Genomic DNA, 26,345 nt, shown 5'->3' on the forward strand with positions numbered 1-26,345 from the left:
CAGAAGAGTGACACACCTGAGTCTGTACTCTTCTCTCCCCAGTCCCCTGACTGTGTTTTTGGTTTGCTGGGCACTGTTGGTTCAAATTCCGACTTTGGTCGGATTTGAAGAACCTCTCCATTGTGTCTGTGAAAAGAGAAGACTGATCACCTGACCTGAATTAGTCCTTCAGCACTCCTGCCAATACCACTTATTTACAGCTGCTGTGATTGGATGGTGGCCAGCCGGCCTGAGCCAATCGCCTCCTGGTAGTTGTAGCAGACCAAACGATTTCACACAATGTTACGCATCACTTACTTTGCTGCAGGGGTCGGGGCCAGGGGCTTTTCAGTCCGTTTAACCTGCATGGATGGCCGGGGTAGTCCTCTGCCTGGAGGAGGGGCAGGCTTTTTGGGGGGTACGAGGGGGGCAGCTGGCTTGGCAGGCCTCTCTGGAACATGCCTGTCCACTGCAATGAGAAACAATGACTTTCATTTAACTAATTGCACTTATTCTTTTGTTAGTCCATGTAAGTTTGAATACTGTGAATAACTGGTCAATTATCCACAGTATTAAAGCTTTTGAATTGTTCAAAGATTAAAAAAAAAAAATTTATTTATTTTTTTTTATTTAACTTTATTTGCATGGTATCTTTTAAACAGAAAAAAAGACAGAAGTAATGTGGGTAAAACCGGCAAGAAGCAAGCAAATAATTTAATACAATATACCATAATAATAATAAAATGTATTATAATAATGATGAAAATCTGACACCTGCAGCGTTTTCTGTACGTGACTCGGTAGATTAAGAACCAGTTGATGGTCATGTGGTGAAAAGCCGCGGGACCATGCTGAACTAGTCTGCACTTTCTTGTAGTTTCAGCATTTTAAACAACTAATCACTTCAGTCATCACACACAAGGCATCATACGTGCCAGTGCAGTGAAGAGTACATGTAAGGTAAAACACTAGCAGGAAGTCTTCAGCAAAACCACCACCACAGAATTATAAACCCCTCAGACTGATGCTGTTTGCACTAAACCAACTATTGTTTTCCAGTGGAGCAAAGTTGCTGTGGACACGCTCGACGACGTCTCGCCCACTCACACAGCACATCCTTGCCACTGTGGAAACCGAAGTGCAACCTCACAACTGCAGCTAGGCAACGCTGCTGCAATTCCCTACTGGGGGGCACCAGTTCATTTATATAATAGTTTCCATTCACAGCGGCAATTCAAAGTATTATCAGATACAGATGTATAATAAAGCTAATATATTGCATTAAAACAAACATCAATTTTTTAATTAAAAATAAAAAAAATCTAATGCTACAATTACACTTTATTAAAATAAATGTTTAAATGGACAGACGTTCATAAAAACCAATTTAAAGTAAATATGACTCATAGAAAATATAAAGTGCATAAAATCAAATTAAACCAATATTCAACTAAAAATTTTGAGTTAAAACGAATTAAATTAAAATGTAGTGCTTAAAAGTTAAAAGCGTAATGCTACAGATGAGAAGAAGCTCATCTTCTGAGCACATCTGAGACTCAGGATGTCTAAGATCCAATGTCTGAGATAACTGAGGAGGAGGAGGAGAGCCTTCATCTGTCGCTCCTAGCGATCACAGAGAAGGCCAGGGCAGCTGTGGACACTGCAGGCTCAGCTCCTCCTGTTCTGATGTTTAAACGACAGGCTCCTGTTCTGATGTTTGAAAAAACACCATCACCACCTGAACAGTCCCCAAGTGACTGTTCATCATCTCAGCTGCAGTGCATAACTGCCTAAATTAAAGACTTCTCTCAAATAATGGAGCCCTGCACTGAGCACATAGCCCGCCGTCTCTGCCAGGCCTGAGTTCACTGCAGGGTTTGTACCTGTACCTAAATTCACTCATTTACTATAGTCAGTCCACCTCACTCCCCACTGACATGGGGGAAACGTCTCAGACTGTCTGTCTTGACAGAATAGTTCTGATAAATCAGTCATTCTGATGCACTTACAGGTGGGACTGAGGCACCTTTCTGTGACCCTCAGTACCTTGAGTAAGAGAAACGCATCCACGCAGCACTAATGCAAATGCTCGAGATTGTGCCCCAACAGCAGTTTCAGTTCCTCCCAAATAAGTCTAAGAGGCTAAACTTTCACTTAAGAAACACATTTGTAAAGCTGTATGCTCATATACTTAGTTTCCCGATAAACATACTAACTTTTGCATCCCTTATGTTCTGATGAACAAACAAATCAAGAACATACCTCCAAATGAGTTAACCATTCCAGACCAAAATCAGTATGTGTGCCAAACAACAGTTTGATGATGCTCTGTGGTTTACAGTTGTGGCAGGACTCCTACAGCTATCAGAAATGACACTGTTGCAGGCAGGGGCCCAGAGACCTGATATGGCCAAAGTCCCAGAAGCCCACCTGCCTTACCTTTGTCCTCCGACCGCGCCTGTGTGGGTTTCTTGTCACTGCTTGGGGCTTCTGGCTTGGGGACTGCAAAGCGAAACATAGTCAGTCAGTTTTCACTCCAGCGAGCTCGCCGTCACCGCCGCAGACAAACAGGAGAACAAAAGAACACAGCTAGACGCAACTCAGGAAAGGTGCAGACACACAGTCAGCTTCCTGTGTGGGCTGAACAGACAGGCCAGAATTCTTTTCTCTTGTAAATCTCATGTCTGCGAGGTTCCAGTAGAGCAGAGACCACGACAGAGCTCGTCATGATGCCGTGTGTCCTGAAAAGAGCGCGACAGGACGGACGGGGAGGCCACAACCTCCAGGAGTGGATCTGATCGCAGCAGTCACGTCGTGGTTCATGATGAAAAATACCAATATGCTTGGAGTGTCACAGGAAATTAAAGACGGCCCACAAACAGACAATCAGGATGACTCTGCTGAACAGGTTATTTGTACTAAGAACGTGACACAGAAATTCGTTTCTAAAAAACCATAGTGGGAAAACAACTTATCAATGATCCAGAAATGAGCAATGCCATTAATGAAATACGGTGGAGTATAAGGAGATCATATATCCTTGCACACTCACATTCTTTCAGCCAGAGCCACAGCTGAATTCATGAAAGACTCCTTCAAACTAAATTTTAAACAGTTTTCCTTCCACACTACCTCCCATAGAGCTTCAACTAAATGACATGAAACACAAGAAAGGTTGCCAGGATTTTTTTTAGCAGGTCTTGACAGACATGATGAACCACTGCCTGCCTGCTAGGTGCATTCGATAATGAAGCAGCGATCCCTCCTGCAGATTCCACGCGCTCGACTGCATGTTGGCAGGAAGCTGCTGCCTAAATCGATAAATAAAGGGAGTACGGTGAGCAGCCTCTTGTGGGTCAGGTTCCCTGGCCCTCCAGAGCAGACCCCGCCCTGACCAGCCGTGCAGCGCATGCTGAACGTTTGTGGGTAGGTAAAGCTCCGCCAGAGACACCTTTAACAAGCAAGTCTTTAATACGCAAAAGTATTTAACATGCAAAAGTCTGCAGGGCAGCTGTTCAAATTAATGTTTTAAAAATAGAAATATAGAAGTTCTAGAAAGAGAGAAAGAGAAAGAAAGAAAGAAAGAAAGAGAGAGAGAGAAACCTGTAAGTTCCATCATACCTGTGGATTTTGATGGCGGGGGTGGTTTCTTTGGTCTCTATAGAAAACAAAAAGAAACAAAAATGATGTTTACTACATTGTACCCATTTACCTAAACACCAGTCATCCTGTATGTGGTGTTTTTTTGGTCAAATTTTTCAAAGTGTATCAAGTGAAGCTCACTGTAGTATTTGAGTTACTGCATACAGACAAATACAGCAAATACTCCATCACCCCGAGCTCACAGAGCTACATCACCCAGCTCCATCACCCAGCTCCATCACCCTGAGCTCACAGAGCTACATCACCCAGCTCCATCACCCCGAGCTCATAGAGCTACATCACCCAGCTCCATCACCCAGAGCTCACAGAGCTCCATCACCCCGAGCTCACAGAGCCACATCACCCAGCACTCACAGGGCTACATCACCCAGAGATCACCGAGCTACATCACCCAGAGATCACTGAGCTACATCACACAGAGATCACCGAGCTACATCACACAGAGATCACCGAGCTACATCACACAGAGATCACCGAGCTACATCACACAGAGATCACCGAGCTACATCACACAGAGATCACCAAGCTACATCACCCAGAACTGTGTGTGTGCGTGTCATGGCTGTGTGTTGAAGGCTGCATGTGTGTGTGTGTGTGTGTGTGTGTGTGTGTGTGTGTGTGTGTGTGTGTGTGTGTGTGTGTGTGTGTGTGTGATGGTTATGTGTTGATATGCTGATGGCGGCTCTCATCCCCTCCGCTCTGAGCTCTTGTGTCCTGGCTCAGTGCAGGTAGGACATGCAGCCCCCTACTGCCACCTACTGCCCCCTACTGCCCCCTACTGCCACCTACTGCCACCTACTGCCCCCTACTGCCCCCTACTGCCACCTACTGCCACCTACTGCCACCTACTGCCCACTACTGCAGAAACATGGTTAAGCATTAAAGGAGATTTTAGGGATCCGCACATGAGGCAACATAACTGCAAGTTTCTACTACTGTTTTATGTGTTGATACTGAGGTGTCGTCTGAAATACCCACAATCCCCAGGCCATTCTGGGAAGCCCCAACACAGTGCACAGATACAAGTGTGGCCAAAACATCATATGCTGGTGAACGGGAGAAACCAGAACAGCAAATAAGGTGGACATTCAAGAAATCGACACATTATTTTGGGTTCCTGACGACAGGAGGCAAAAGACCAGAAAACGAACAACAGCTCGGTCGTCCTCTAACAAAAGAAAGCACGTGGAAGCCAGCAGCGGTGCTTACCACTTACCCACCATCGGACGACCGCACCTCAAAGACCTGCACAATTGTCCTCCCCCACAGAACTCTTTAAACAAGCTACGCCTGAGATAATAAACAACACTTCGTCTATCTGAAGGGTCTGAAGAATTTTCCAGAAATCAGCTGCGGCTACACTATTACATTTTATTTCGTGAAGCAATCGTAAGAATCTCAGATAATGTAGAACACCCTACGAGGTAGGAACACCTCTTTGTGCATCTACTCTGAGACTATCATCAGTAGAAGATTCACCTGTAGATGCACCTATGGCATTGGGTTGTTGACTGGATGAGCTAAAAACATCTATTCACACTAAATTTCCTGTTTGCTTTTTTTCCGGTTATTAAAACACACAATCAAATTTAAACGCTCCAACAATTCCCGTCGAACACACTTCTAAGAAGCAGCTCCACTGGTGTAGCCGGTAGCATTCCACACAGCTACAGACGTCACCGTCAGTTCTGCGCCACTGAGGGGAGGACACACGTGCCCGTGATTGGCTGCTCACCGTCACGGCACGCATCAACGCGGCAATGCTGCCCCGCCACACGTCATCTGCTGCTTCACCGCAGCTACAATGTGCTCAGTCTGCTGAGGGAAAGTCTAGGTTCCTCCTCATAACACACCGATAGATGGAGATGCCACAGTGCTGTTGTTTTTACACACACACACACACACACACACACACACACACACACACACACACACACACACACACACACACACACACACACACACACACACACACACACACACACACACACACACACACACACACACACACACACACACCTTGTTCTTAACCAGCCCTCCTGTCCCATTTTGGGCTAATAACTGAGTGCAGGGTGGCATGGTGTTTGCTATCGGGCAGATGACCACCCTGTTCTCCCTGCACGAGCTTACCGAGCTCACTCAAAACCACTAATAATAATAATAATAATAACAATAATAAAACCACTGCAGTGACGTCCGTGTCTGGAGTCTGGAGATCGTAAGACAAATGGGTCTCTGTCAAGAAAGTTATTACGTGGCGTTCACAATAAACAAGACGTCAGATGAAGCTATGAGAGACGGCAAAGAAAAATAACACTTCCTTCTCAAGAGGCTCCAATAGAAAGTCTCCTTACCTCTTCTGGTTCTTGTTTTGGAGAGTGCTTAGTGGATCCTTTGGATACAAGTGCCTGAATGTGACAACCACAACATTAAAGAAGAAATATTCTAAAACAGAAATGCTTCAAAAGAAAAATAAATATACAGCGGAAATACTAATTCTTCTAGTGCTATAACATTGTATAACCCCCAGTTTTAACATGCATTTACATGGCTCCACTGAAAACACATAAGGCCATTTGAAGTTGAACATCCAGCTAATAAGCTGGACAGAGGTGTCCACCGAGCAGAGAGAACACCTCCCACAGCACTGGTCAGCAGTACTTTACCTCTTTGTCCGTGTCCGAGACGAGCATCACAAAGTTGTCAGGAAACACTCCTTCTCTGCCGCCAAGTTCCCCTCTCCACCAGCCGGGCTCCCCCGTGTCCTGACACACATCAGGACGTAGTGTTACAACACTGCAATATTTCAGACTGTTTAAAGATTCCACCACTGAGGTGATTAGCACAATCTCCTCACAGAACTTCTCCTCACGCACTGTTGTTCTAATACTGACCACTAGGTGGAGGTAGAGCTTAAATAAATAAAGAACCTGTACACTTTCATTTTCCACTTTCCTCTCATGAGTCATTTTTCAAATACCATACCACAGACCCCCGCCCCCAACAACCGGCCCGTCTGCTGCTGGCAGGCCCGGGACTCCACCCAAATGTTCCTCCTGGTTCTAAAGAGGCCAAAGGCCGAGAAGTTTCCGAATGCCAGGAAACCTGGAAGCACAAAGGGTGCCGTCTTCCTCCCAGGGCCCATCTCACATCCGCTGGTCACTGGCTGAGAGGGCAGGGAGGACACAGAGCTTCCCTGTCCAGCCCTGCGTTTGGACCCAGCAACGTCACTGCAGGTGGCCACAGAACCGTGGCTGGGTCCATACAGGAGCATCAGGTGACGTGGAGCTGTAAGCCCAGCTGACGGTTTCACAGGGGGCACCTTATCGACACCTTAACGGGTGTTGATCTGAAAAAACGTGGAACAATTCGACCCCATTGACATTCCAGAACAATTAGTCTGAGCCATTCCAAGGTCTAAGTCAAGACTTGTGTCTCAGATCACCATTAGATGCAGCTGCACCTGCAGGGGGAGCTGTTTCTTGTGAAGACATGTGGGTGGCGGACAGCTAACCCTTCCAACATGGAAGCAAGACAAACCTCACCACCGCTGTAGTGTTCTCAGATTCCCAGCACAGAGTCCACACGTCATGCACTCACCTTACTCAATAAATGGATAATGTCTCCGTCCTTAATGTCCAGCTCGTCCTGGTTTGTGGCCTCGTACGTGAAAATCGCCCTGCAGTATTCCTTCACTGTGGGCAGCACAACAAAGAAGGAGCCAGAACTCTTGAGTGTTTTTCTCACTGAAGCAGTCATATTTCTATTACAAATATTACAATATCCCAGCTAATTAATTCAGTACATTTGCAAACAGTGTGCAATTATGCTCTTCAAAAGGACAAAAAAAGTTCCCAAGAATTTTTTTTTCCAGATCTATTTAGCTGGCAATCTCCATTTGCGCTCCACATGAATCCAAACCAGCAAACACATCACAGAAAGGGCACTGCAGCCATGTGGTCCACCTTAGCCTGACTGCAAATCAACCCAACCCCCCCCCCCCCCCCCCCCCCCCCCCCCCCCCCCCCCCAAGCTGAGCACCAACCTTTCGCCTTGCTCTCTCCATCTTTCTCCACTTTCTGGGCGTCCGGTGGGCCTAAAGGGGCAGGTTTAGCAGCAACTGGGAGGGATGGGAGAGGCTGAAATGAAAGAAGAACATGAGGGCTCAGTGTCATCGTAACTACACACAAACAATGACACAAACCAAACGACAGTAATGTTACATAGCTAATGTTCATATTTACTAGGAGGGAGGGAGAGAGAGAGAGAATACATCACAGAGAAGACTGCCAGAGAGACACAATTACTGCTTTTCTAGGTTACTGGTAAATCAATGTGTAAATCAATGCATTACAGAAAGCAGAGCACAACTCTGTGAAGCAGTAGCTCACAGTATTAAGTTATAATTTGATATTTTTAGTGCTGTTGCAGAGATGATTCGGATCACAGAAGAGCTCGGTATGTTTGTAAACACTGCTCCAAGCCCGGTCCAAACAGGACACAGGTACATTATTCACTAATGTATTCATTCCACATTTTTTGGTCACACTGTCTCTGAAATAGTGATATTCATCAGGCTGGGAGAGAAAAGAAAAGAACAAAGGAAGAGGAATAAAAAGAGGAAGGAGAAGAGAGGACTGAGGCGGTGGGCGGCAGACACACAGAGACCCAAATGAAAGTGGCAGAAAACGCCACCTGCAAAGCCCACGTGCAACATTGGTGTGATTACGCGAAGCTTTCGGGCTCGTATGACTAACTCGTGGCTTTGGCACAGACAGTGACTCGGATGCAGCTGGTGAATGATCTCAACGAGATGCTAGACGCACACAATGCGCAAATCAGATCAGCGATCGTAAGGTTAGCAAGTTCAGGTTTGCATTCTGAAACATGTTTTTTTTAATGACACTATGGCTCAAGATCAGTTTCACTTCTATTTCTTGGCATGCTGTCAGTCCATACAGACCCGGTTGGATGGCAGGGCGTGTTGGTGTAACCATGTCATCAGTGTGGATATATTTGCTGTACAACTCAAACACAACTGTGCCTAATGTTCAGCACTGTAAATGCAATTCAAAAGAACTTGTAGTAAAATTCTAGTAAAAATCCCGCCCAACCTCTAGACCCTAACCCCTAGACCCTAACCCCTGGCTTGGCACCGTGTCATGCAGTAAGACCTGTAATCTCCCAGCACGCTCCAGGACACGCAGTCATGCAGCAGTGGCGTGTGTGTCGGTGCACACGCGTGCCCAGGCTGCACCACTGTTCCATCCACACACGCCGAACTGCCGTTCACACACTAATGTGACATAATAGTGCTCAGGTCCTAGAGACACACAGGCTCATTTTTGAGCATCGTCACAGACACCAAAATGTGCAATCCATACATAAAATGTCCAAGGTATACCTCTACCTATACCTCTACGTCCTGCTTAATAAACCCCTATAGGACTGATGACTGGAGTGAGGGGTCCCAGCACTGCACGGGTGGAGCAGGGCGGCGAGGCCCTCGACCCGAGTGAGTTGGAGCGGGTGGAGATTACCTTGTCTTTCCTCTCCTCGGTCTCTGATGGCAGTCGCACTTTCAGCTTCACTGAGCCTTCTCGGAAGATATCACCAAAGCCGACCCCCTTGACCTTTTTGGGCTGTGCGATGACCCCGTTTCCGGGGTGTGGGGAAACTGGGCTGGTGAGCTCATCTTTACCATCTACACACACACACACACACACACACACACACACACACACACACACACACACACACACACAAAAGCAGAGGCAGATGTGAACACAAGCAGACACACACACACAAGCACATGCATATGCACACACACACGGACAAGGATAAACGCATGCAGATGCACAAGCATATGCACACACACCCGCACACAAAGCAATCTAATGATGGCTTTCTTGATGGCTCATATGATGTTGATATGACAGATCATATCTGCATAAATATATCAACATGCATTTGAGAGCACATGTTCAAAAAATATTACAACCATCAAAACAATAAGTGGCTTCTGTTAGTCCAACATTTATCCTGGGTTAAGAGTAATATTATACATGATTTGAGATGTTTGTTTAATTGGTCTCAAATTTTCTCAAACATTCTCAAAAGGTTCACTTAAGATTACCCAGTGAGCAGACATAGATTTCAAAACTCACTTCTCTACAGAAAAATAAAATCTTAAGACAATAGAGATTGGCCCAGGAACTGGAATAGCCAAAATGAGTGCACACACACACACAGGCACGCACACACACACACCCGATCAACCAACAGAAGGGCTGCTTTGAGCAGGTGCATGCTGGGACCTGCCCTGGCTGCGGAAGGCTGCTCGTACCTGGCTCATCCAGCACCTCACTGCTCTCGCCCTCCTCGTTCATCTCCATTTCTTTCACAAAGTTGGACGGAAAGAGGCCAGACTTCCCGTTCATGGTTCCACTCCACCAGCCTTCCTCCACCTACCAGAGACACACACTCAGCATTATCCACTCCTGCTCACAGCAGCTTGCTGGCACTCCAGAAATCACTCGCCCAAAACAATGACCAACCAACAAGAGGAAAGGAAGCGGCTGAGCTCTTGAGCTCCCCTGAACCCTGCAGGCTCCCGCCGGGACTCTTTAAAAGGTGAAACGCTGCCAGAAGAATCCGTCACACACCGTAATATGAACATCTAATGGATGATTGCGTGAGGTCTTAAAATGAAAATAGGAATTGTGATCTTAGCCACAACAATTTTGGAAAGACCAATCAAATTAAGGGTAAAAAGTGTTCTGTCACACACTAAACCTTATTTACAGTTTGCTTCATGGTTATGTATATTGATAAACATAACAGAGATCACATTATGATTCATCTATATATTAATTGTGTGGAATTTAACCCCAGTGCAGTCTGGAAGAGCAAACATACTTCATAACTTATTTCAGAAACATGTATTTCCCCAAAGCACTAAACAGTCCCTATTGGGAATACATGAGCGTTGTGAGGATCAGCATTGTGAGGCGTCTGTTCAGTTGACAGCAAAGCCCAAGCGTGATGGCGGGACACGGCGGGACACAGCGGGACACGGTCCTCACCTCTTCAGTGATGTCGATGATGTCTCCTGCCTTCAGCTCCAGCTCATCCTCATTCTGGGGCACGTATTCGAACAGGACCTTACACTGACGCTTCTTCAGTCCTGGAACACACACACACACACACAGCAGTCAACAGCAGCTCCGTGTGTCAGGGTTGACTCTCACACCCCGCCTACAGACGGCTCAAACAGCATGGAAAAGCAGATGCAGGAAATGGAGCTCAAAGGAGCCACACGGACGCATACAAACAGGCACACACCCACACCCCACCCAGTCGAGGCATTTTACTGGTGATTCAAACTCCTGAGAAAGCACGCTAACACACTCCCCCGATGGGCCCATGTGCAAGCCTGCATTAGATAGAATATCCAGGAAACCAACTAGGACCATGCAAGAAAAAAAAGCAAATAAATAAATACAAACTAGTTCACCCTGTAGGCCAAAACATAAGGTACTTTGAAGAAGGTTTTTAGTTGATTAGATGAGGCTTCTCTAATCTTAACCTTAGTTTGTTTTCATTCTGACTTGTATCAGACTTCCCTCTATCTTGGGATTTAATTTTGTTTTCTTCAACAGTTAAACAAAAGGCAATTTGCCAAAAGGACATGTTGCCTCAAAAATCTGGTTAATTTTAACAGCATTAAACAATACTGCTGCAACAAACACCCAATTTATTTCTCCCAAATGCAGAGCTAGCCAAGTTTTAGAGGAAGTGACTGTAGCTACGTTAATTCGTAAAAGAGAATGCTGCTGCTCCCTAGTGGTTGAAGGAGCAGTAAGAGTCCAAGGATGTCATGGGAGGTGCAAGCCACCTTGCGCAACAGACCAAAAGATTTTGTGTTCTCACTTCCTGGTTTTGGGTTAAACATCACATTCCACATGGCGTAAAGGAAAGAGACAGTGACAAGGTTTTTATAGTCTCATGGTGTCACTGTTAGTCTAGGTCTATGAACCGTTTCTTCGGTCAACGTTTTCACAACACCAATCAGATCAATTTCCTTTTCCAGGTTAATGTTTCCCTTATACCAGTGGTTCCTGTTAGTGTCCTACAACGTTCAGAACACACAGGCTGCTGTTGCGCCCCCCCCCCCCTGGATTCTCCTTAAATCACACCACCAACAACCTCCATGTTTTTCTCAGTGCGGATGCAGGCCGCATGGAAAAGCCTCAGCCCTCACACTGCAGCTCTGATGATTACACATATCTATTCCCCTCTCAGGACGCTGCATGGCTCAATCACGACTGGGACTTCCTTTGCCAAATGCAACCGGCATTTGGAATAATTTTCACATCAGATTTATTCAGTTATTTTATTTTGCTCTGCACTCATTTAGCAAAGAACCTGGAGAGAATATAAAATGCTAATCAAAATTGATTCCCTTTAGTTTGAACTGGAACATACAGGCCTGTACAAAAGCATTAGGCCACCATCAGATGTGTAAAGTATAACGGTATAAGGACCACCATATGTAATTATTACGCAGACATAATGGTTGTATCAGAAACAGCGGGAACATGATGCTCTTATACCGAAATGAACCTGAATTTTTATGCAGAAACCGTCAGGACCGTCACGTCAATAGACGTCACACTAAACGCTTACTTTTACTTAAAGAAAATTATAGCCATATTTCCTGTATTTTGTTTTCATCTTGAAAGAGGACACAGAGAGAGAGAGAGAGAGAGAGAGAGAGAGAGAGAGAGAGAGAGTGAGAGAGAGAGAGAGAGAGAGAGAGTGAGAGAGAGAGAGAGAGAGAGAGAGCGAGCGAGAGAGAGAGAGAGAGAGAGACACACACACACAGAGAGTGAGAGAGAGAAAGAGAGAGAGAGAGAGCAAGAGAGACAGACTCACTCCTTTTCGAGGTGCGTGGCTGGAGTCCCAGTCCCCCTGCTGGGATGCCGTAGGTACTGATCCTCTGTACCAGACTGGCCACATTCCCAGAGGAGCGGCGTGTTAACAGGGGGTCCTCCCTCGCCTCCTTCGCCTCCTTCGCCTCCTTCACCTCCTTCACCTCCGTCTCCCTCGTTTCCTTCGTCTCCCTCGTTTCCTTTGTTTCTTTGACCTCCTTCACCTCTTTCACTTCTTTTGTCTCCTTCCTCACCTCCTAAAGGCAAAGAAATAGAGAGGAGAAATAGAAATAAGCATCATGGAAGGACTTCAGCTGCAAATACTGAGAGCGTTAATATTGAAATCCACAATACCCAACTCATGAACAGGGATATAAAGACCAGAATGAAACATTTTTATATGAATGGTCATTAGCTAGTTAATAACAGAACATGCCTCTACATTCATAGATTCTTTTCTTGTGTCATCAAAAGTCATTAAATCGTGAAAGAAGCTTCCTAGTCTGATGGTTCTGGTGCCCTTCTGTTGTTGCTCACTCTCTGAGGTCAGTTAACATGTCCTTACTACAGCAGGAGGACACACAACTCCTCCAACGTCACCTCAGATGTGTAAGGAAGGCTTCTTTCATGAAGTTTGGATAAGGAGTAAAACTGAAATACTTTACACTACATTTCAAACAAAGCTCATTTTTTATCGACTCCTAATGACCTCAACCTTCACAGACTGCTCAGTGGTGGATTAAGTCTACTTTTCCATACGTAAAACCTGAACTAAAAACATATCCTGTACTGCCTTGTGGAGTGTCATGAATGTTATAATGGTTATGCCAAAGTACCATGCATGTTATAATGTTTATGCAGTGACCTATGATAATTTCAACATGAATGGATCGTGCTAGTTAAACATAACATGTTTATTTTATTTATTTAGAACATGTCGTTCTTATATGCTTCTTACAGACCTTCTGCTCATGGGTTGGCCGTGTAGTTCTGTACAAAAGCAAAATATACACCATTAACATATTTCTTCACTGTGGCTAGACCTAATCATTATGTGGTCTGAAACAAATACAAGCATAGGATACTAAACACTGAGTTACAGGATACTTCAAAGCATGGGACACTAAATAGTCATTTTCAGTTTGTTTCAAAGCATAGGACACTAAATACTCAGTTACAGGATACTTCAAAGCATGGGGCACTAAAAAGTCAGTTAGAGTATATTTCAAAACAATTGTGTTTCAGCCATTTCTTCCTGTGCTTTGGGCACTGTTGATTGACCTTGGCTTGACCTTGACTCTTATGATCACACATTCACAGGATCTGCAGCGTGATGTAACAGGACTCCCTCACAAAAACGCACGAGAGAGGGAACGAGGAGTCGAGATCCACAATGCACCACGCACAGCCCTGCCAGCAGCCCTCTCTGCCACAAGCTCGTGGTTAACTGTACACAACAGAAACTGCACAAGACATGAATTTGTTTTGTTTCTTGTAATTATTTACATATTTAACTTGTTAACATTAAAATGTAAACAATTTTAAGTGACTGAAACCAGATGTTTGTTCATATAATGATTTTAGATTAATTTTTCTTTTTAATAATTCACTGATTATACCTCTGTAACCATTATAGTAGCAAACTCTTACTGAAATAAGAAGTTGCAATCATTCTGCAAGACAGAGAAGGTGTTTCCAGCTATTTCAAGAAATGGGAAACCAACCAATGACGTGGCAAACAAATTCTCTAAACAAGCCAGCTTCAAATAAGTTGGCTTCAGGAAGCCACAACACAGTCACATTCTCAGCTGCTCTCACATTACCCTTCAGACCAGCCTCCTGCTAATCCAGGCAGTCAAGCAAAACAAAAACCGAAAAAGTCAAGTGGCTTGCGTTTCCTGGAGCAGAAGGCCGGAATGAGGAACGCAGTGGTCCAGATCCTCTGGAAACCCCCCCCCAACATCTCCCCTGCTGACGGAGCACTTCTGCAGGCTCTGTACTTCCTGCTCTCTACAGCCACATTAAGCCCTGGTACTCCCCACCTGGGAGGTGCAGAAAACACCATAACACACACACCTCCAACATCAGGACACGAAGGAGAAACAAAAAGACTCAGGTACTCTCCAGACACAACAAGTCCTCCCCGTCAAAGAAACCGCGGGTTATAAATATCCTTCTAAGATTCACTCATTCTAGAAAGAGTATTTCCAGCTCTCTGAATGCTAGTTTTCAAAACTACGCCACCTGAGCTCTTGAGAAACAAGAGGAGCAATAAAAAGAAATGTAAAATAAAAATAGTGAAGGGTCCACACTCGCAGATAAAACAATCAAAATGTGTATTAAACCCAGACACGCATAACACCATCTACAAATTTAGACACCAAACAGGAAGGAAAATTCGTAGGACATGTCCCTTGCCTTTTCGCTATCCATAACTTTGAGTTTGGACATGATATTCCAATCTGTAATCTCCATCCGGGAGCAAAGTTCAGTCCAGTGTGCTAAGACTTATACATGTTGCCACACCATACACACAATAGACAGACAGGGTAGTAAGTCAGTAATGACAACATGGCTGGCTACTGGATTACAGCTCACTTACAGCTAACTGTTTATTACAGCATCTCAAATGACCTTTCCACCATGTCTGCCTTATAAAACAAATGGATCAAAAGTGTTCTCTTAATGTCAGAAGATTGATGAGGTTCGGGATGTCGCGGCATGTCGTCACACAAGCCAATAGGAGATCCAAGTTTGTGTTTTTGCATGTTAAGCCTGATCCTACCACGCTAAGATGCAGGTGCAGTGAAATGTTTTGCATAGCTGGGATCTTTTCCAGGCCAGTGCACAGAACAGTTCTACAGACGCAGCTCAACGGCAGGTATGAGACTCTGTGGAAGTAGGGGTATGTGCCATTTAAATACCTCATTGATGTCGGTAAGGATCATGTGTGTAAATATTAACACATAACAGTATTAGCCTCTGCATTAGTGGGGTTCTAATGTATTAGATTACAAGGCTACAGAGTGTCCAGCTAGACAGACAGGATAAAATGCACATTTTACAAGTGAGATTCAGTGAACAAATCCTAATCTGTGTCACATAATTGTAGTCATTCATAGATTTGAGTACAGACATTTCCAGTCTTTAGAATGAGCTGTTTATCTGCGGTACCTCACTTAAGACCAGGACATAAAAGAAGGATATCGAGTTGAAAAACCTCAACAACTCCACTGCTCTACAGAAAACAAATACACCACTAATATACCTTTAGACTTAGAAAACATTATACTAACTCTTTGGAATTCTGTAATCTGCACATCTTTGCTAATACGGACTAGATTTATTACACCATGAGTTTGGACTTGTTCTTTGCCCGCCAGGATATCAGGCTGGTGCCGTCTCTCAGCTCAGAGCAAACACCATCCCTCATGCTGTTCCTCGGTTTAAACTACGTGTTAAATCTGATTTTTCATGACACAGGTTTCAATCCAGCTCAAAAAAAAAAAAAAAAAAAAAAGCGTCCCACGACTCCATCCTTTGTGCAAGTGAGTTTTGCTACACATGCAGTCATGGTGTTCCAGTACAGCTCACACAACTACAGCTCACACTCACACCCTAATAAGTAAAGTGTGAAGGTCTCACCTTGACAAAGTTGTCTGGGAAAAGGCCTCTTTTTCCGTTCAGGTCCCCTTCCATCCATCCCTCTTCCTCGATGCGTCGCACGTTCCTGATTACATCTCCTAGCCTGAGGGTCAGCTCATCCTCGTGCATGGCTTCATATTCATACTCCACCACCACCTCAACTACAGAAAGACACACAGAACATGACAGGGAGGGACAAGGGGTTTGTTCAGGATTCACATTCATGAGAATGGCTCATAACAGCATGAGCATGACACCATCACCCTTAACACATACCCTTATTATGAAGGATAATATTATAAATACATACCACACCTTTTATATGAAGGATAATATTATAAATACATATCATACACTTATTATGAAGGATAATATAATAAATACATGTCATACCCTTATTTATGAAGGAAAATATTGAATACATACAATGAATATATATATATATATTATATATATATATATATATATATATATATATACACCTTTATTAGAAAGGATGTTGTGAATACATACCATATGCATATTATAAAGGATATTATGAATACATAATTCATAATACTTATTATGATGGATAATATTATGAATGCACACCATACCCTTATTTTGAAGCAAAGCATAGACTTCTCATGCTTACAAAATCCAGCGTGGGCTCCTCCTTGGTAAAACAATCACCCTCTCCTCTCCAGTTTATATTTACTGTCACAGAGCTTAAAGCTAGCGTTACTGTCTCTGAACTTCATGAACCTAAAAATCTCACTGAATAATTCAGTTGATTTTTCAGACATAATTATCTAGCAGGGATCCAAAATATTTATATTTGTCTTCAAAGCACAACCTAGTCAGACTCGGAAGAATAATGACTTTTTACCTATTAGTAGCTCATGTTCACAAAACGGCAAGACACCAGCACACCTGTGAGCGCTGCAGGAAAGAGTGCTGTCTGTGCTCTAAAGGTGATTCTGGATGCTGGAATTGTTTTCAGTCACAATTCAATTAAATTCGATTCACTTTCATTAATTTCAGGTCAGTTTGATGATTCATTTCAAAGGTTTATTAGTTAGGCTACTTTCAAATTTTTGTGATAAAGACACGTATATGAAGTTGGCTGAGGTAGCCATGGATGTTAATCAGGACTTATCAAGACCGTTGGCTGCGCGAGGCCAGACTTCTGAAGCATGATAACAGCTTCAGTTCCTCCCCGAGTGAGAATGATCTCAGTTCAGTGCCCCTACGCCACACACAGCACGCTAAAATTAGGGCCGCTGAACAAACGTCCATGGCCTTCACAGAACAGCTCAAATAAACAATAACCAAGCATTCCATTAACACACCAGTGAGAACCTAGAAAATGTCTCACCTGTATTATAACAATGTTGCTTAATTTAATCCAGTATCAAAACAAAAGTAAAACACCAAAAGCAACAACGTCACTTGTCTCAGTCTCACCATCTGTCTCAGTCTCACCATGTGCCGTCCTAGATGTACATGAGCAAAGACGTCGCTTCGGTCTTCACTGCATGCACCAGACCCAGAGCATCCTGGCAAAATGTGGCCACGCCCATGGAACCGGGATTCAGCCCTGGTCTCCCCACGGATCCGGGACTCAGCCCTGGTCTCCCCACGGAACCGGGACTCAGCCCTGGTCTCCCCATGGAACCGGGACTCAGCCCTGGTGTCCCCATGGAACCGGGACTGAGCCCTGGTCTCCCCATGGAACCGGGATTCAGCCCTGGTCTCCCCATGGAACCGGGATTCAGCCCTGGTCTCCCCATGGAACCGGGACTCAGCCCTGGTCTCCCCATGGAACCGGGACTCAGCCCTGGTCTCTTCAGACCCTCAAGAAGTGAGCCAGGATCTGTCCCAAATCTGGAAACCACAGATGTTAGCTGGAGGACAATCAGCATTCAATGTCCCGCCTGCTCTGAAGGTATTTCACACAGAAATGCCAGAGATGATAAATCCAGTCAATACTTGGGGAAAGGTTAACAATTACAAGACTTGAACTGCTCCAAGATAAAGTGACTGATTCAGCTGAAGCAGGTTTGGAAGTGGCTTCAGATGTCTACAGATCATCAGAGGAGATGAGCACATGTCATGCTTCATGTTCATATGTGAAGGCTGAATACAAATAAAAGGCGGACTGATTTATTTGTACTATTTTTATTTCTGAAGTAAATATAGTTTAATAGGATGAAGCTTCATATACTCGACACTCATTTTTCAGACATTTGTAGGTACAGACATCTGTTGTGGGCATTCTTGCGAGTTATCTGTGGGGTTTATATTGTTCATATCGATATCGGAATTATCGTATTACCCTACATTTATGAATATATCATGATATAAATTTTGCCCATATTGTCCAGCCCTACCATTGTTACAGTGTTCTAACCAAGCTACTAATTACTCATGGGCTGTACTAGTCTGCCTGCAATTCTGTCGCAGTGAAACAACACTAAACAACAACACTAAACAACACTGGTCAGACTAAAATAGATCCACATCACACATTCAAAAGTGTTCAAAGCAGCTCTAAGATTAAAGCTCAACTGCAACACCTTAGGTGTAAACAGCCACAGAGTTATAGTCCATTTCCTTCATCACCATGAGCAGAGCACAACAAAGGCCACCCAAGCTCAGAGTGACCAATATGGCCGTGAACAGGATCGTCCCCCTCATGGCCTGGTTCTGTCAGCTCCGCTCAGATGCTGGGCTGAGAGAGAACTGCTCTGCTTGCTTTCAACAATCACGCATCCCCTCACACTCTACATACAACATAGTTTCAACAATCACGCATCCCCTCACACTCTACATACAACATAGTTTCAACAATCACGCATCCCCTCACACTCTACATACAACATAGTTTCAACAATCACGCATCCCCTCACACTCTACATACAACATAGTTTCAACAATCACGCATCCCCTCACACTCTACATACAACATAGTTTCAACAATCACGCATCCCCTCACACTCTACATACAACATAGTTTCAACAATCACGCATCCCCTCACAGAGAATGAGAGAGGGTGAGAGAGAGAGCGAGGGAGAGGGTGAGAGAGAGAGCGAGGGAGAGGGGGAGAGAGATAGTCAGGCTTTATCAGATAAAGCCTCTCTGTTCTTCCTCTCCGTGTTATATGCACCTGTAGCTGGACAAAAACAAACACATGAGTCATTTTCCTCCCAACTGGGGCTTGTTAGCTTGTTCTGGGATAACCTGAACTTGAATACCTTCTCTAAGAACTTTTCTGCTGAGGCCAAACTTTACTTGCTGATGTCTAAAAGGGGAAAACTAAATAAGTTTGTGTGACTGCATTCAGCCCAAAATAAGCATCTGTGTTTAAGAGATTTAAATGTATGGTTCTGTAATTTGTCCTCACCAGAACACTCAATCAAAGACGAATTTCATTGGGTGAAGTCAAAACATGGAAATCAAACAAGATTACATTTCAGAACCTTTTTACAGTGAAACTATAACTGAAACTCCAGGTGAAGTTCACATGGAAAGTACAATCCCCAGTTAGTCATAATCAATTCAGTGTTTGTTTCTGTTCTGTGAGAGATTAGTTTCACTATGATCACTTGATTCATGAGGAGACCTCTGCATTTCACTCAGCCTGCCTGTGTTACTGGCTATGCCCCAGCACAAAGCTGCTCTGGAGTTCTGCAAGCTGCTAGTCACGGTCCGGTCCAGTGTGCTGACATAATAACGGGCTTAGCCAAGCACTGCAGTCCTGGCTGTCACGGCAGCCCACAGTCGGGCGCCGGGCCAGAACCTCAGACTGCAGTCAGCCCCCTTAACGAGTCAGCCTCCTTAACGAGTCTCTGGGCCTCTGTATTCCCACCGCAGCCATTCGGAGAGGAAAACAGATAAGGCAATTGCTTCTCCTCAGCCTGATAGCACAAGATGTTAGAGGCGCTCTTCCAAGCATCATTTATAATGGGCTTATTTCCCATCTAACTGTAGAAAGGCTTCGCGTCAGCACCAGCGAACAAAGACTTGGACACAGACGGTTTCGCTGCTCAGGCCGTTAATAAAACGCAATCAGAATCAGCTGTCGCAACGAGCACGTTCAAAAACGACCCGAAACAAAATCAAGCCGTAAGTCGCGCACGTCTTTCTTTGACCTTGCCGCTGGCTCTGACTTCATCAGCAGGCCGAGCTGAAGGAGCTTTTCCCCTGACTCAAGTCAGCTTTGTGGAGAAGGCGGTTTGCGCACCACAACAGCTTACAGGCAGCCGTAGGAGGAGGGAAGCACGACGCAGCTATTTCTGGGCTGCAGACCACTCAGGTACACGCTGAGGAAGGAAGATCTGACCTCTAGACCATAGTGCCCTCACTGCCATAGCAACCACCTTGAACAACCTTGGGTGTGTTTGAAAATAACAGCAGTTCCACAACTACCACAAACTGGATTAGGTCTTATAAAAAAGCCAAGTATACTCAAAACCATGCAAACGTATGAAGTCAGGCAGGTAACTAACATACACCGCAGTCAGTCACCACCCCCTGGTGCATTTTACTGCACAGAAAAAAATAACTATGTTTTGTCCTGAAGCAATAAAAAAACCTCTACTTGTATTAGCGGTATTAGGACTAATATTATGTCTAACATTGATTAGCACCATAACTAATCAGTGTGAAGATCAGTGAGATCGTAACTGTGGAACACCAGATCACCTACACATACAGCTCTACCAGTAGCATATGTTGTCCGGCAGAGAAGGTACTAGCATAACTGCACAGTGAGAGTGATGGCATCAATTAAATGGGATCAGCAGTTTAATTAAAATAATGCTGGCACATCCACAGTCTCTTCTCAAATGTGTGTGATTGTGTCCGTTTTGTGTGTGTGTGCGCATATTGGCACCCTAATCAATACCTGGGAAAGCCTCTGAAAATAACAGCACTGTGACAGGATTTCAGAAACAGTTTGAATGAGATTATTCTGTTTCAGATATAGTCTGGATGAGATTATTCTGTTTCAGATATAGTCTGGATGAGATTAATCTGTTTCAGATATAGTCTGGATGAGATTATTCTGTTTCAGATATAGTCTGGATGAGATTATTCTGTTTGGTTGCAGCACTGCACTGGCATGGGTTCATCGAAGCACATGCAAACACATGCAAGTCACACACACTAAGAACTTCTGCAATGAGTGCAGTTGCACCGACTGCTTTGTCAACAGGCAGTGGAATGAATGAAATGTCTACGCGGACTGACCAGAAGTGCAATGATACAGGTGGGAATACTCTTGAGTGTAGACCATCTTTAAAGTAGACATACATTCTCCACGAATCAGGTCTTGCAGATTATTGTACAGCTAGCACCTTCCTGCAGGCTGCAGGCTCCAATTCAACACATACCTGTACCTCATGTTAAGAAGATCTGAGCATTTGGATGCGTGTTGTAAGCCAACAACGTTTACTGTAAGACATTTTTTTGCTAGGACTGGTAGAACAACAGATGACCTGTAGGGAGAGGTTGTTTGGATTCCTCGCATATTTTCTACACTTAAAAGCTTTCTGATGCCATCAGAAAGCGTGAGGAAACAGTGTGAGTGGGAGGTACCTTACAGAACACATACTGTGCTCTGTAGTATCTGTCTGATAAAGTCACATGACTTTCACATAATGTTTTAATGAATTATCTGCATCCACAGGCTACATTTTGGGGATGTTAATGGTTACGCTGCCTTAGTACAAATCAAAGGTCACCTGTGCATGGGAATCAGGCATCTTTACTTCTCCTATACACGGTCACTCCTAAGGACATTTATAGTGAGTTGACACTGCTGACGTTATAGTAAATGACCTTTTGCTGTGGCCAACCAATGCTGGGCTTTGTCCACTGTAATGGTGGGTTTTGAAGCCTGTGAATGCCAAACCCAGCATTCAGGTAAAATCTTGAAGCCTGAGTGTAAAGAGACTGACAAACATCTGTGCAGTCTGATCAGTCTGGGATCAGTGGCAAAAAAAGACTACCCTTACATGTGTGGCAGTAACAGAGCTGTGCATTCCAAGTCTACGCCTTTCATAAACATAAACCCACAATGTTTAACTTTTGTTTCCATTCATGACACTGATGGCAAATATAATCATTATGTCTTGAGGACCGTATATAGGGATTTACGGATATTTCCTAGAGCTTTGCATACTGAAATCTAATCATGCACAGGCAAGCTTATGAGACAGCGCAACACCAGGACCACAGCTTTCTTAGGCTTTGATATTTTGAGAATATTTCAATGTTTAGTGCCTTGCTCACTCGCACAATTTCTGACAGGGGCCTTTTTTTCAGTGGAATGCTTACATAACACTGTGACACCCTGATGTACGAGTGGTGAGAGGGAAAACACTCAAGGCCACGCAGGCGACCTGCCTGCCAGCCGCCGTTTCCCAGCAGGACTGCTGGAGCCAGGACCAGCTCTTGGCCACGAGAACCTGCAAGCAGTTCACCTGCATTTTGCAAACTTGGGAATAGTTGTAGAGGCAAAGTAAAGCAACACCAACAGAAAGCCCCTATTCAGGCACCCGGTGACATGCCCAGACATATCAACGTGTGACCCAACTACAAAAACGCGACTCTACACAGCCATGTCAGCTAGTGAACTATCTAAAAAGGAATTTCCAAAACTTCATTTCTGTCTTCTGCACGACATGGACGTGACGTCAGTCAGTGGGAACGTGAGTGTAGTAAATCTGTAAATGAAGCTGCACTCCAGACCCAGTTTCCAGGAGGAGTGGACCTACAGCACTCAGACACACCCGGCACCAACGCTGACCAGGGCCGGGCTCACGGCTGGACGTGTTGGCTCAATACCACCCAGAACTTTTTTTTTTTCCATGAATATGACACGACTCTTCCTGCCATATAACTTTGCTCAGTGCCGTCACTGACGCTATAGCATTTGTGAATTATTTTCTAACAGAGCATTTGAGTAAACATGTCTGAATTGACCGTTTGGACCGTTTGGTGACTGCATGGGAGTAAAACAGCCTACTAGGAATCTTCTGGTCAGGACAAGCCCAGCTTCACACGGTGACGTTCAGCCCAAGATTCGCTTGAGCCCACACACCGCTGCTCTGTATACAGTGTCTTCGCCTCCACTGTAGTTTTAAAACAAACTCTGTAACATATCACTCACTATCATACGCAGCGTGATCTCTAAAAGTCACATTAAGACCAAGTAAACTCACCCATACTGTCCTTCGATGCAGGACCGTCTCCCGTCCTATAGCTGACGTTAGCTAGCAACCTGGGCGCTAGCAATGTATACAATTATCCTGCTTGGGTGTGTAATTGTGCTGATGAAATTTCTCACATTCGAGTTTATTAGCGAAATTAATCCATTCGCCTTCACTTTAATGACGGCCCGCCGATTGTTTCTGAGGTATAATTGTACGTGTAATGTGCAGGAAGTTATCCAGAAGTCTCCACCTTTCTTGGATTTTCCTGAAACTAATGCCACACATATACAAAACAGCGAGAGACTCCGCGATACTTCAACGGGGAATCGCGCGAGAGGCGAGTGTGAGCGATCCACGCTGGAATGCCAGCGCCACTCAAGTGAACCTGTCTCTCCATCTCGTGTCATTTACAAACCTATTTGTTATTTGTAAAGTTTGGTTAGCTGTTGCATTACCGTGGATGTCGTTGTTCTTACGGAGTGTAGAAAAACATTGTGTGGTTTGTTAACGTAAATGTAAATGTTTACTGAAAAATAAAATAAAACAAAATAAAAAAATAAAGAAAGTGAAATAAAATACAGTATAAATAATTAGCACGCTGAAATGTAGTCAGTGAAATGGCAGTATTGTTGCACGAATTGTTTATGCGGCTGTCTATGCGGCTAAACTGATTTGCATGTAATTTGGCTTTCAAGCTGTTGACAGTATTTCGAAATTACTCCAATCAACACTGAACGTCAAAATGTTTCTGTAACTTTACTGCATTGTTAAGAAGAAATATCAAAATGCTTTTCAAGTAATACGTTTAGATGCTTAAAATCTTCTGGTATTTGCAATTATTTTTGCATTGATATTGCAAAAACAATTTTGCTTACTTTGAGTTGCTTTCTCGTTAAGAAAACTGTTCGAAACGTTTTGTTGGCAAATTATTCAAATGTCATGTGACAACGTAGCAGTTACAAAATGTCATCCTCTAGTGGGCCAGGGATCAAAGCACAGGGATTATGAGTTTCTTAATTTGTGAAGTTTAGAGGGCATTATCTATTTCCTGTTTCCTACTCTGCAACATTCCCTCTCCTCCCCCCATGTTAAATCTGCGCTTACAATATACATTGTTCAATATCCACTGTTCAATATGCAATATACAATATGCAAATGTAACAGTGACGGATGTTGGGGTTTTGGAATAACAATATATACAGTAACAAACACGCTCGTGCCATACTGTTAAACCTGTTCAGACACTGAAGGGTTGCTAAACCTACTTACCACATATAAGTAAGTAGTACTTACCACATATCTCACGATTTTACACAGTATCGTTTTTGTGTTTATTCAGCAAGTTACACTGTAATTACTCGATTATTCATATTTTGAGGGTGGGTTTTTTTCTTGTTTAGTCTGTGCTTTTACATTGTTAAAGATCCTATGATCCTTTGTGAAGACTATACTCTTCAATCAGTGATTAGTGGGTGGATATTAAACCACAATATGAGGTGCAAATGTAATAAATCTTTGTGTTTTGGAAAATTAGATCCGACTCTCTAGAATGGAGCCCAGCAGTCGGAGACACAAGGGCAAAGTAGTGAATTTGTTTGACACATTTCTCATTATGTTTTCTTCATGCATGTGCCACCTTCTGGTTCACAGACAGTGGAGTGGGAATCAGTCAACAGTGAGTGAATCAAATGGGAGCAGGACGTGTGAGCAGGACGTGTGAGCAGGATGTGTGTGCAGGACACGTCCACCCTCAGCACTGCTGCACATCAGGCCTGAGGACTCCCACCCTGCACTTCTCTGTTAAGATCCTGCTCTCTGGTGAGGCCACTCTAATCAGATTTATGCCAATGATATATTCATGTACAGAAGAGAAACTGGGCATCTGTCCGGCCTAATCTGTGAGGTCTGGTTTGTCTGGTCTGGTTTGTCATATCTGCTGTAATCATAATACCCTGGATTTTAGCACCGAACAAACACAGAAGATGATTGTAGATCTCAGGTAGCAACTGCCCTCTCGTCTTCAGCTGCTGCTACAGAAATATAACCTCCTGCAGGCAAAATGTAACCTCCTGTCGGCAGAATGTAACCTCCTTCAGGCAGAAATGTAACCTCCTGCAGACAGAATGTAACCTCCTGCAGGCAGAATGTAACCTCCTGCAGGCAGAATGTAACCTCCTGCAGTCAGAATGTAACCTCCTGCAGGCAGAATGTAACCTCCTGCAGGCAGAATGTAACCTCCTGCAGACAGAATGTAACCTTCTGCAGGCAGAATGTAACCTCCTGCAGGCAGAATGTAACCTCCTGCAGACAGAATGTAACCTCCTGAAGGCAGAATGTAACCTCCTGAAGGCAGAATGTAACCTCCTGAAGGCGTTTCTGGTTCACAACCATCACCATAGCAACACAGTGCCACAGTGCTGCATCTGCCACACTGAAGTGTGATCAGTTGATGAAGAACAATTTGACTCTTGCTTGGGTATATTTTGCACATCTTGCATATTTGGCCTTTACTCTAAGCATGACTTTTTTGCACATTGCAATATGTCATGTTCATCAATGCACAGATTGTTACAGAGTCTATAATATAGACTCTATATATAGTAACATGTAGTTACATTCATGAACCTATTTTTACAGTTTTATTCATATTCCACCAGACACATATACTGATGCAAATATCTTCATATTACAGACTGTGTGCAATATATATATATATATATATATGTATATATAGTCAGAGCCGGAGTGGCTAATCGGGAGATTCGGGAGGTTTCCCGATGGGCCGGCTCATGTCAGTCTCTAGTTTGGGCCGATTGGGAGGGAAAAAATTTTTTGGGCCGGATTTGGGCATGAAACTTCCGGGCTGATAAAGGGGCCCACTCCGGCCCTGTATATAGTCTTAAACTATTTTAACTTTATATTATC

At 44.1% G+C, this 26,345-nt stretch overlaps 1 protein-coding gene across 1 annotated transcript in view; it reads right to left on the reverse strand.

The window, feature by feature from the left end:
• Positions 1-23,711, reverse strand: part of cd2ap (CD2-associated protein) — a 31,275-nt gene extending 7,564 nt beyond the window's left edge. The window contains exons 1-14 of the mRNA XM_077017439.1: positions 23,430-23,711; positions 16,221-16,381; positions 12,580-12,832; positions 10,728-10,828; positions 9,989-10,109; positions 9,183-9,346; positions 7,688-7,781; positions 7,243-7,337; positions 6,309-6,407; positions 5,997-6,050; positions 3,601-3,637; positions 2,419-2,481; positions 298-448; positions 17-126 (exon numbers count right to left, since the gene is read on the reverse strand). Coding sequence (XP_076873554.1) covers positions 17-126; positions 298-448; positions 2,419-2,481; positions 3,601-3,637; positions 5,997-6,050; positions 6,309-6,407; positions 7,243-7,337; positions 7,688-7,781; positions 9,183-9,346; positions 9,989-10,109; positions 10,728-10,828; positions 12,580-12,832; positions 16,221-16,381; positions 23,430-23,433 — 1,507 coding nt within the window. The 5' untranslated portion in view covers positions 23,434-23,711. The remainder of the gene's footprint in view (positions 1-16; positions 127-297; positions 449-2,418; positions 2,482-3,600; positions 3,638-5,996; positions 6,051-6,308; positions 6,408-7,242; positions 7,338-7,687; positions 7,782-9,182; positions 9,347-9,988; positions 10,110-10,727; positions 10,829-12,579; positions 12,833-16,220; positions 16,382-23,429) is intronic.
• Between the last annotated feature and the right edge of the window lie 2,634 nt (positions 23,712-26,345).

This window comes from Brachyhypopomus gauderio, chromosome 9, assembly GCF_052324685.1.
Source record: "Brachyhypopomus gauderio isolate BG-103 chromosome 9, BGAUD_0.2, whole genome shotgun sequence".
NCBI classification, from domain to species: Eukaryota; Metazoa; Chordata; class Actinopteri; order Gymnotiformes; family Hypopomidae; genus Brachyhypopomus; species Brachyhypopomus gauderio.